Here is a 12,675-nt window from a genome sequence, read left to right on the forward strand (position 1 = left end):
AAGAAGCAGGGCTCTGTAACATGAGTTGCTAAGTCACTCTCCTTGGTGAATAACTACAAGAATATTGTGTGATCTGAATGTTCCTCTTTTTCTGAGGAGTATTCTCATATACAAAGGCAGCTAAAAAACAGTCTTTGAGAAAAACACAAAACACCAAAATTTGTAGCACAAAGGCCACAAGCCTCAGTAGCCTTCTGAGAATTATTTTACAGGAATTTAAATCCTGTGCTCTAATACAAAGCCATAATAGAAAATTAGAGTAGGTTTCACAGATACATTGAAGTCAGATTACATCAAAGTAGAATAAAAATTAAGTATAAAGATTCACATATTTCATACTGCTACAGACATACAGATTGCCTGAAGTTTCAGTTTTCTATACAAGGTCAAATCCTCTATTTTTTTTTAATCTATGCACTGAAAATTACAGCTAGATAGAGCACTGGCCTACAAGCAATCTAAAAGAGCTCATATATTCAGCAGCTCATTCCCCACCACGCTATGAATTTGCATGTCCCATTTAATGTGGAAATTGCTTTAAATGGCAGAGAAAACAGCTACACAACTGCTGGCATGCACAGCTATTATTCATGTTCATTGCAACCAAACATACATCTGCTTCCTCAAACACTCTGAATAGTCAAATGAAAGAAGCTCTTACCTTCCCTGGTGATAAAATTCGGGCCTTCCCTTTTAAGCAATATACTCGAGAGTAACGCTTGACTTGCTAGGCAATTGCAGTCCTTAAAAAAGAGAAAAAACAGCAACAACAAAACCACAAATAGCCTTCAGATTTTCAGTGAAGCAAAACCAGAACAGCTATTAAAAATTTCAAGTCTAACCAAAGGGCCTTTTTTTTTTTTTTTAATTTAAGAAAGAGTCTACAAATGTTGTTTTTAAGGGGATTTCACAACTATTTCATACACTATGTGTACTGTATCCTTGTCACCTCTGCTTGCAGAGGCTTCTCTGTGGTTTATATTAAGTTGAGATAATTTGATCTTGGAAATGTTTCCTGACTTTTCTTTCTCAGGTCCTTTCATTTACAACAGAAATGCTTGTAATGACATAGGGAACCAAGTAGAATCCTTTGTGGGTTTGCATCAAACACCAGATCTAGAACAGATACTGGTAGTTTTCCTCTACATACAGGGAAAATGCCAGATGGGAACTTTCCCTTGATGTCATTAAGAAGTTCCCAGTCTATCTGAGGGAACACCCACGACTCAAGTCTTCTGAATTTCAGTTTGTGAATAAAATATCTATTCCTAAAACACTTAACAAATGAGTCCCCTTCTAGAAGGTCATTTAGCACCAGAGATGATTGGGGTAGCTGGGAGAACTGCCAGGCAGCAGGTACAGCACTAAGGGCCAGAGGGTTCTGTGATGTTAAGACAAAGGACTGTAAGGAGGAAGATTCCCTGAGTATGGAGAGGAACATCCCACATTTTATGTTATTAGCTGTATTATTAACACTGATCATGACACTAATGCTGATCTAAGTAAGCTGCTGTTAAAAAAATATCGACATAGGATTTCTTATTTCACAGGAACAAAGTTACAGTGTATTTTTATCAAGTTTTCTTACATTAAGTTTCTGCAGGATCTCATATGTTGACTTGGTTTTCCAGTCATTAATATTTACATCTGGTTGCTGCTCAAGTTCAGAAGCATTTGGAGTACTAGACTGTCTCTTGACTTTTGAATGTTTTGGGAGATCCAACTCCTCCAAACTCTTGAATACAGGAGCCCTGAAAAACAAGTATATCATTTCTTCACAGTTCAGAACATATTTTAACTATCAAATACCACATTGTTACTATTTACACATAGCCTTACTCTTCTGTGTCAGTGATTCTTAGGAAGTCAAGTTGTTCCACAACTGCTCCAGATATTAATGTCTGAAATGAAAAATTGAAAAAAAATTTAAAAATACGTACATTACTATATAACTGTCTTTTGATTTCAGTATGTTGCTGGTGGTTTCCACTGAGAAAGTAGTTTCTTTATCTACAGCTCCAAATAGTTTTACACTTTCACAGTATTTTTCCTCTCTCATAAGGAAAATGACAGCTTAAGACAGCAGAAGTCTCTGGGGCTGCTGTCTCTTCTTCGCTGGTGTTTTGTTGTTCTCTGGCCTGCAATCTATGGCTTCATCAAGCAGTGTCCATCCCCAAAAATCCAGGTCTGATGAAAACACCTGAGATCAAGGATTTGCATTCCTCAGAGTCCCGCACAAGACCCACGTTCTGGATCACACTGCTCATTATTTCAGGGATTGCTGAAGGACGGGTGGTTTTCCTGTCAGTGTCAGCGATGTTTTCAGGCAAACACCTCACAATAACATTCCCACTCTGTAGTCATTCCTTAATCCAAGCATGCCTGCCCTAAGTTTGCACATCAAATGCAGCTGACAAATACTTACACCTCAAAAGATTGCATGCCTGAAACCAAATGTTGCATTTATCTGATGCAGTGGTTACAATTTGTTCCTTCTGAATTTATGCAATTCCCTATTTATCTACTGCCAGAGGGAATGTATTGTACTACAGCATTTTTAAGACTGCTTTTGATGGTTCTCATTAGCTAAGTAAAACTGAGCGTGTATTGTGAACTTCTATATTCCATTTTCATACTACACGAGCTGCAGTAAAATATTGATCTCTTACAGTGTGAGATGACTGAATATAAAAAACCCTGCTTTGCCTTTGTTACCAGTGTCAGTCATTCCTTGCCTTGCACATCTGCTTGAACACACAATGACAACGAAAGGAAAAATCAGAAGAGAGCTGCAAATCTTCTGAGCATACATATTTTTAAATGAAATCAGATTTGGTATATTTTAAAGGGAAAAAAAAGAGCATTCACCCAGTTAGAGACACACATTCTCTCTAGGCACGTTTAACATGTGCATCTCAATGAAGCAGCTGAATACAGTTCACAAAGATCAATATATATTTTGTTGGAATAGATGAATTATTCAAGAAAACACCACGAATTAGAGATGTCCCTTGTTCTTTTCCCAAATCCTTTCCTATAATGAAACAAGACTGTTAACAAAATGTGACAACTGTGCAATAAGACTGAGAGATTTCAGTTCAACTGCTGGAGAAAGGCCACTGAATCCCAGCAGGAAAGGCACCCACCACCATCTCCATTGGCTTTGAAGTCAAACAAACATTTGTTTGTAGTTTTCCCACATTTTAGTGGCTAATATATAAAGCAAAGATCAGTGACTGCCAACACCTTAAACCCTTTAAAAGTGCTCCTCCTTTTTATATTAAAAAAAGGATTTTTCCAGAAGGTCCATGAGTATGGAAGCAAAGGTTTACTCCCTGACAGTTGTTCAGTGTAGTGCTTGAAATAATGACACACATAGATGGAATTTCTTGCCTGATAATACAGCAGTTGAATCAATGCAATGCAAGAAAGTCACTGCAGTTAAGAAAACAAACAAACCAAACCACAGTAACAAACCCTGCAGCCCAATGAAAGGTTCTCCCTGCACAGTAATGGCAGTTGCTATAGAAAGAGTCAATGGTACCAGGAGAGACAACATGACCAGGAGAAATACATAAATATATAAAGATTACAAGGATGTCTTGAACCATCATAGGTAGGGGCATTTCCTTTAAAAGTGACCCAGGTCTTCTACAAATTAATGATTTTTTAGGGAATAAGAAGTCATAAGTGTGTCTTTGGTCTTCTCTCTTACAAAAAAAGGCTTCTTCAATAGGTGTAAACTAAGACGAACTAGCACATGCAAGTATGTAAAATCAGCATCTGACTCAATAATTTTCACATTTTAATGAAGCAACATTTCCTGCTTTAAGATGAATTCAAACAGCAAAGATGTTAAAACTAGATCTTAGTTCTTGTAAGAATTTTAATATATGTGAAGCACCTTTTTTCCCCCCCTCGTTGATTACCTCATCAAAAGAAATCCCTCAGTGTTTGACACTGTGGCTTTATCCTTTGCTGGTAATTTCACAAGATTGCCTAACATAAAAAAAATCCTTCTCCCTTCTGAAAATCCTCTGTGAAGATTTTGACTTTCAAAAGACTCATCAAAAGGAATTAAAGAAACCCCATGTTTCTTTTGAGACAAACCAAAGTGTACCAAACGTACCTGAGTCTTGACTCCTTAATTTTATGATACCAGATAAAATCCTTAGAACCATATAAAACCCAAAAGTAGTAAGAACACATGTACCCATATTAGGAGGTAAGGACACAACATTCAGAAAAAACCAGCATACCTGTACTCTGTCAACATGAACTTTCACTCCTCCAACGATTCCCTTTCTAAAGGCTGCCAACATATCTAATATTGGACTGAATCTGCTCCCTCTGAAATTTGAAACAGAACTCCATTAATCTTGCAATTAGGTAAATGCCACACTGCAAATCATGCTGTTATCTCACTCTACCTTATATTGTCCTCACGGATCAGCACCACGAACAGGGGCCGTCCGTGCATCTTCCAGTACTGCTTAATGAACTGCAGGGCATTCTGGGGAACAGAAAACATGTTGGTCACAGAAAATCACAGAACAACAAAACAAGCACAGTGTACCACAGCACACAGTTCAGGGCATTAAAAGAGCTGTCTCAAAATCACAGCACGGAAACACACAACAGGTTAAAAACACTGTATCTAATCCACCACTAACAGATTTCTTCAGTGGATACAAGGTGCTTTTCAAGCCCTGCTATTTCAGAAGTGTTCTGAAAATACTCATAATGCTCGTATATCCAGCCATGGGGTAAACCATGAGACAGCGCAGGGTACTGAACTACAGGCAATGGCCTAGGAAGTTCCATGGGGATCCAGGGTCTGAATCCCAGCCACTGGGGTGGAATAACCAGGGCCACCTCCTGTGCCCTGGAAGTGGCTGCTCGAGCCCAGGGCACATGGTAGGTAAGCTCTGCACTGCTGCCCACCTTACAGGCAGGCAACTGCTAATATTTGTGGAAAATCAAGAATTTCTTCCAAGTGAGGCTTTCATATTTCCCATAACACCAGGCTCATCCCTCTTTTCAGCCAAGAACATTTGTTTTCCTGAAGAAACAAAGGATAATTTGCTTGCTGCCCAACAGCATCCCCAGTCACTTCTGGGGCAGTTTTTCTGTCAGACAGAAATGCTCACTAAAACTCATACTGGGCTGATAGGATAGTCATCTTAATACACTTTCCAGCTGCAAGATTATTTTTGTATTAAAAGAACACACACTACAGTGTTCCCCCTTCAGTCTTCTGTTTTATCAGACTTCACAGTTTATTCTACAGGCTCTATTTTTGTCACTTTCTCAAAGGAGAAGTTACAAATACCTTAATATCATCAATCAACATCATAACATCCTGAGACATGTAGAAATCACTGAGATCAAAAATGATCGAGTAGCAAACCACAGTCTTCCCCAGGATTCGATAGATCTGTTGAGAGAGGAGACTCCCATTAATCTTTTCTCTAAAATATCCGAAGCACTGAAGTAGCTGAAAATGAAAATTTATTTTGAAACTATCCAAGTAATAATCACTGTAGAACAGCTGAATTCAAAAGAAAAATAATATCAAGCCTACATATTTAATTTTAGGCACTCTGGTTTTTATTAGATGTGCAGGTGTAAATTTGATTTTAGTTAAAGCAGTTTCCTTTATCCCCATTCAGCCAAGTGTTCAAATACAAGAACTTGAAAGTAAGATATATGCATAATATAAAACTGCATTTCAATTCTATTTAAAATAATTCAGAGACTAACTCAATGTTTATCTAAAATATACATCAATAACAGAAATATAAACATTTCTTGCAACAACCTTTGATGTTCCAAGGCATCCTATAGGTCTGTCCGGTCTTCCAGACAATCCCAGTTTCTCATTGACTCCCAAATGGAAGTAAGCCTGCAAGAAAGAATCATGAAAACTGATGAAAAACAGCTTTTCTTATGCTCCTGCCACATCTTACAAAGAAAGCTGTGTGTATTCTGCTCTGGTTAGAAAACAATTCCTAAAATGTGGTCATTATTTCTATCTGTGGGGCATTTTTTAAACTTGTTGTTTCCTATATTAGGTCTTCTTTTTACCTTCTTACTCCTATTACTTTTCTACTCTATATAATTAAAAGACATTTTAATTTTTCAAATTGCTCAATGAAATAATTTTTTAAAAGGATCATTTGCATTAATTGTCTGGCCAGTTTTGCCTTCTGCGATGTTTTTCCAGTGTAGATACAAAGGTAAAAGAGGAATATAGGAACTCTTTGAAAATCTATATTCTCATTTTAGTACAAGCCTGCAAAATTAATGCATCAACAACACAAGCAAGAGGGACTTATCTCATTATTCATAGCTTGATTCTTATTTATGTATGCCCAGTATAATTTCAACTGATACAACTTTGTAAGACTTTCATATGAAATAAATAATCTTCATTTATTATGGTATATGAGAATAAAACCATAAGAAAATAACTGAGCTGTGAGCAAGACAGTATAAACACACCAGTTAAACCTGACTGAAAGGTGTAATTCTTCCTTATGTGGGCAGGTTTAGGTAAGGAACCCACCATTACTACAGAATATTTAGAATTCTGAACATTTTCCGAAGTTCAAACTTTCTTTATGTTATAGGAAGGTAGTTCAGAAGCAAATGAAAACAAACACTTGAACAACCATTACACTCAATAGCTTTTCATTGCTGGCAGCTTGGGGCCTTCCTGATCCTGTTTATGTTTCTGCCTTAACACCAAGAACTATTTAAAAGAGAAAACAAAATTACCTACATGACCTGTTCATCCAGGCTATGTAACCCTATTCAAGTGGGAAAGGAATGGAGCCATTAGAACACTAACAGCTTTAAATAACCCATCTCTGCATAATAAAACCAAACAATGTTCAACCTCTGTTTGGAGGATAATGGAGACTAGAAGAACGGCAGTAAACAGGACAAATTAACACTAAAAGGACTTTCATTGTGCTAGAATGAAAAACTGAAAATGCTTTCTTAACAAAATCAGAACTCCATTAGCATTGTAACATTATCTCTTTCCTTGAAGACTCTTCAGCTTGAGGCCTCACCTTGCCAACACAGGCTACTAAAGATGTTTTGTCTTCTAATAATAGTACTCCATCTTGACCTGTTACAGTCAAAGCATCAGTTCTGATTCAGCACTAGAGCACTGAACAGTGCATGATTTCATGCAAGTCCAGCTGCTTCAAGCAGGTGTGGTTTTTCTTTTATTAAAATGCCCTTCAATTCTAGATTATTAAATCTGCTAATAGCAAGAAATGGCTGTGAAAGCAGACCAGACTGTTGGGTTGATTTATGAGCATGAACCAAACTACAGTGGTCTTGCACACCATCTGTTTCTGTGTTCCCTTTTCTCTTATCAGTCTATGCCTACAGAGGATTCTGCCCCTCTCCTGTGCTACTTCCACTACAGATGAGCATTCCATGTATCTTATCCCATTTTCTTGTTTTCCTCTTCTTTCTCTTTTCATTCCACTGCCAGCTCAAGAAAGGTAGATAATGAGCTTAGGGAGATACAAGTCTAATAGCTTGATAAAAATTCTTATTTTTACAAAAGTAATGTATAGTTAGATTAAAAATCTTAAATGCAAAAGTCCTTACTTTGACAAGTTCTTTTTGAGCCCATATCTGAATTGGTTCCACCTGCTGGGGGGTCTGAGTTTGGATTCCATATGTGTTCAGGAAAACTTGTAAGCTACAAATGAAATAAGGACAAATTTAAGGACAAATCACAGAATAGTCTTAATTTTAACAATTATCTTGGCAGAAGATATACAAGTAGCAGTATTTTATTCTACACCATTTATGATATCTATTGTTCAACCCTTCCTTAATACACACATTCTTAAGAAAAGTAAATACATACCGCTGGCTTTCTGCTATGAGGGCCACATGTACTACCAAATCATTTTCTAAAGGACCCTAGGAAAAAAACGGAAAAAATATTATTAGCATTGCTAATGAAAGATTTTGTTCAATATAGCATGAATGGGACAATGGCTGTTTGAACAATTCCCAACTATGACAGACATCACTGTCTGCATTGCTTTTTCTTACAGCATGAACAAATTGAAAGAACACCACAGCACTAAAACCTGTCAATCCCAAAACTATGGGAAGACTGTCCTGTCACTAAGATGCAAGATGCATTTTGGAGAATCATGAATAAACAGATTTCTGGTACTCATTGTTTGGATTAGTTTGGAGTTTTTAATTAAAAAGATCCACATAGGGAAAACACTTAATTTCATACAAAAATGTAGAGCTTATCTAATCAATGTATCACCTATATATGCCTGATGTTTTGATACACATTTTTGTAATGAGTGAAATAATTCAGCTTTTTAGGGGTAAACAATAAAATGCACTTAGAAGTAACGACCTGATGATTTCAACCCTTTACTCTGAAAAATTGTGATCAGACAGGTACTCCTTATAGTTACATAGAAAATACATTACATTTTACAGGCAATAACTGCATTTCCTTGCACTGTCTATTACACAGATATTAGTATTTATTTCAAACATGAAGCACTTTACAACAGGCAACTATTGCAAATAGGAGTGAATTCAGCATGTTGGGTGAAACCACTGACTCAGCAACCTGGGTCCTGAAGTGGCAATTCACCTTCCTTATCTCTGGCAGCAGCACTATGAGCTAAAACATGACATGTCCGAGCTATTCCTTGCTCCTTTCTTCCCTGGCATTCAACAGCTGTAAAATCAACAGAACTAAGAGCAGTTCACACTTTCATTGCTAAAATGCTTTTTGTCTACTCTTGTCAAGAAACTACCAGAACACAAATAACAGAAGTTAAACACATCTTCTATCAACTGTATAAAAAGACAGCATTTTCTGTGATGATAGAGGGATAGATATATTGATTGAGAACAGGAAGCTCAGAGTGAATGCTTGTTTGCTCAGGCATCTGTGAGCCTTGATATCAAGTTAGATCTTAGGGATTTGCAGAAGAAATTCCTGATAACATTCTCCCAGAAGTCTGTCAGCACTACACTTCCACTACAAATTTTGGACTTTTTGCCACATGAAATAAGTTCATGATGGAAGTGCATGCACAAAGAGACCAGATGAAGAAGTCAGAAGTTCACGTGACATTAAAGATTTTCCTGCTCAGAATAAGGTCATTGTGCCATTACTTGCATTTATACAAACAGCAGGAAAACTCAAACCAATTATTTACCATAATCATTGTTTATAAGACAAAAAGTAATGTCCCCTCCTCACACATACCTGAAAACAAGACTGTACTGATTCACAGACAGCCTGTGATCTACCCTGGGGAGTGGTCTTCATTTATTGCTCTATCAATGATGAAGTCAGCAGGACTTTATAAGTTGTACACAAATCCATGTACTCCACATGGCCAGGGAGGCACATCCCTCTCCAATCCCAGTACTAATTCCTCTCACACACAGCCATGCCCAAGGACATGATTCATTTAGAGCAGCCAATAAGTGGTGGTTCTAACACTGCCCAGAACTGTGCAAACTGCATCTGCAGCACAACTGGCACAACACAAAACCTGTGTGAAAACCTGCTAGACCTTTAAAAGTACTGTGGTAAATTTTAACTGTAATTGCTGTGCAACTACAGGACTGCTGTAACACTAAACATGTAACATTACTTTCACTGTCACATGTCACAGCCTGGAGAACAAGTAGTGACCTAGAGAAACACAGATCAACATAACTGATATAACACTCAAAAAACTGTGTCACCCTTTTCAATAATGATTGTTCTATATAACATTTGCTGTATTTTTTTCTTAAAGAGATGTGGAAAAGCATTAAACTCCTAAATATTTCACTGAATAAATCCTGTTGTTGTTAAAAGTTCCATTTTAATGTGTTGGCTTTCACATTTGTCTAAGAAAGCTCAGGTATTTTTCACACAGCATCAATCACCATCTCCCCAGGACACAAGAACAGGCCCCCCCTGCCCAGGCTCAACCTTCTGCCTTCCATTTCCACACTGGAGAGTGGGCAGAAGGGGCTGTTTCCAACTATATTCTGCATGCTGTGTGGATGATAAATATACCTCAGAAGGCCAAGATAAAATATTGATTAGTTGTTTTTCCTCTCCAAAAAGAAGAATTAAAAAAAATTTAAAAAAATCATATTTTTAAACAAGGTTATAAAGCATCAGAGGTAGGATAAAGGGAAACATCCTTGACTCTGTCCCTGGCACCAGCAGAGAAAGCAGCTCAGTATCAGTCTCTTGGTGCACTCTCACTGGACAGATGTTATCACTATGTGCCTCTCTGCTTACATTGCCAGGAAGCCTCAGAACTCTGAAAAAAACCCATTCATTCTGAGCATGTGAGAAAGTGGGAACAATATCCAAGAACACCGATGGAAGTTACACCTACTGTGCTTTCCAAGCATACGGAGCAAGGGGAGGCAAACAAAAATAGCCCAAAACAGCAGACACTCTACTTGACCCAAACGACCCACCTTGCTGCCACTGACCTACAGCCTGACTGCCACAGAGCACATCTGTGCTGCTCCTGCAGCAGCTGGGCCCTGCTGGGGGTGGTCATTGCTACTGACACACCAGGCTCGGTAAATGAAACCCAGCCTGCACACACACGTGCCTCAAATTCCAAAACACATTTGACAAGTTTAGAATTGTGTTAGCTGTGATAGACAATTGTATTAACGGGAATGAATGCACGAATATGTTTATAATTAACGTGACAAAACAAATCATCCAATATGGTCCATATCTCCACACCATCCAAATTAGACACGTTCCAACCGTTCTAAACATAACTCGGGTAGCTGGAAAATTTTAAAATATCTCAGTCTACCTCCAATTAATCATTTTAGTTCCTTCTTTACACATTATCTTTTTCCCTGAAAATAAAAAAAAATGAGCGATCTATTATTTTAACTATTCTTATCCCAATTCTCTTCATCAATAGTTATTAACCTTAATTCCCAGTAACTGAAGTCCTCACAAATGACTGACAAGTCTATATAGCAAAACACTAAAAGAATACAATTAATTAATTGTAACCCTAAACACATATTTCAACATAACCCAGCAGATAAATTAGTCTTATTTTGGCAATTTGGTAAGGTGATTTTTAGTTAAATATGAAATTAAACATAAGACAGTAATAAATCAGCTTTCACATGTGCCAGTAAAATGCAAAACAAATCCAGAAAATCCCCATCCTACCTCATTTCTCAAATGTCATTACCATCCAGGCCTCCTTCTACACTACATTCCCCAAAACAGAATGCAACAACCAAAACTGTGTTATAGTCTCTCCTGAATACAGAGATGGTAAAAAGGGGTAACAAAATAAGTTATTCTAAGGAATTCAGTTCTAAAGAGTCCTCCTCACTGAACTAAAATTCCCTGCATTATCTTCTTTCAACAAAGCAAACAGTGTATGGATGATTCCCTTTTCTTTTTACCTCATGAATGGGATTTAACCTGACCATTAGCACTGCAAAGCAGAAGGAGAACCTCTCTGACATCTGTCAGGTTTCGCTGTGTTTTGGAACACAGACTAAAGCCAGTGAAGACAGCCCTGCTCCAGCACCACACTGGCATTCCCCCAAGAGGAAACATATGGACACAGCTTCCTGAAAGTGTATTATTTTTTATCACTTTAGGGAAGATCTTAGAGCAGAGGCTACTTTCCTCTGAAGATCTGGAAATTCCCTATCATGTATTGGGTACCCCAAGTAGAAGTAAAAATGCTTTTTTTTTCTAAAATGTTTCCTGATGAGTGATGCAGTGCCTTTAGAACAAACCCTCATCTTCTTCATGGTGTTCAGCTGTGGCACATTAAAAGTTCCTGGTCCGAAGAAGCAATGGAAGAAGAGTTGGATGGGCTGCAGCAACCCCGACTCAACACAGGCTTCCTCTGAGGGCACTCCTGAAAGGGCACGTGGTATCAGCAGCTCACAAGTTCTGTTGCATTCATAATCCCATGAGGTAAGAATAGACAAAAACTGGGAACAAATGGAGTCACTGAGCTTTCATTATCTCATATTAACATGGCAGAAGTGCTGCACTGTGAACAATCAGTCTCACTATGAAGGAACCAACAGCCAGGCAGGTGGATTACCTTGGTAAGAGGAAAGAGTAGGAAACTGAGGGCTTAAGCAGCATTTGGATAGAACAAGAAAAACATGGTTCAGTTCTGAAATACCTAATCTTTTATGCTTCAATAATAAATTCACAATGCTGAACAAGGGACTTCTTAAATATATATTCCTTATATAATAATAATGGCCAGTCTTCGCGAGCGAAGATCCGGGGAAGGTCTTTACACCTTCCAGCCTGCGCATTGGATTTTTTAGGTGAGACACAGTGTGCGCGGAACTGAGCCCACCTAAGGTTCATCTGCCGGGGCCAAGCGAGCTTGGACAGTGGCAGCGAGGTCCTTAGGACGTAGGTGGGTTGCCTTTAAGGGCTAACGAGCCCCACCTGCCCGGGAGTGGCCCTGACCGGGAATCCAACCCGGGTCTCTGCGGTGATAGCGCGGCGCCTTTACCACTGGACCACCAGGGGCTCCATATTCCTTATATAAGGAAACAAAACAGCTGAAACACATCTTTTAGCTTCCATACATACAAAGTTCTCACCTCGTTAATAAAGGAACT

At 38.2% G+C, this 12,675-nt stretch overlaps 1 protein-coding gene across 7 annotated transcripts in view; it reads right to left on the reverse strand.

The window, feature by feature from the left end:
• Window positions 1–12,675, reverse strand: part of PHKB (phosphorylase kinase regulatory subunit beta) — a 70,324-nt gene that overhangs the window by 15,908 nt on the left and 41,741 nt on the right. For all 7 annotated transcript variants that reach the window (XM_050311660.1, XM_050311661.1, XM_050311667.1 and 4 more), the window contains 9 exons: window positions 7,898–7,953; window positions 7,633–7,726; window positions 5,822–5,905; window positions 5,333–5,437; window positions 4,431–4,513; window positions 4,260–4,350; window positions 1,840–1,901; window positions 1,589–1,751; window positions 662–743 (listed from right to left, as the gene is read on the reverse strand). In XM_050311660.1, coding sequence (XP_050167617.1) covers window positions 662–743; window positions 1,589–1,751; window positions 1,840–1,901; window positions 4,260–4,350; window positions 4,431–4,513; window positions 5,333–5,437; window positions 5,822–5,905; window positions 7,633–7,726; window positions 7,898–7,953 — 820 coding nt within the window. The remainder of the gene's footprint in view (window positions 1–661; window positions 744–1,588; window positions 1,752–1,839; window positions 1,902–4,259; window positions 4,351–4,430; window positions 4,514–5,332; window positions 5,438–5,821; window positions 5,906–7,632; window positions 7,727–7,897; window positions 7,954–12,675) is intronic.

This window comes from Myiozetetes cayanensis, unplaced genomic scaffold (genome assembly GCF_022539395.1).
Source record: "Myiozetetes cayanensis isolate MyiCay16 unplaced genomic scaffold, myiCay2020 scf16, whole genome shotgun sequence".
Taxonomy (NCBI): Eukaryota; Metazoa; Chordata; class Aves; order Passeriformes; family Tyrannidae; genus Myiozetetes; species Myiozetetes cayanensis.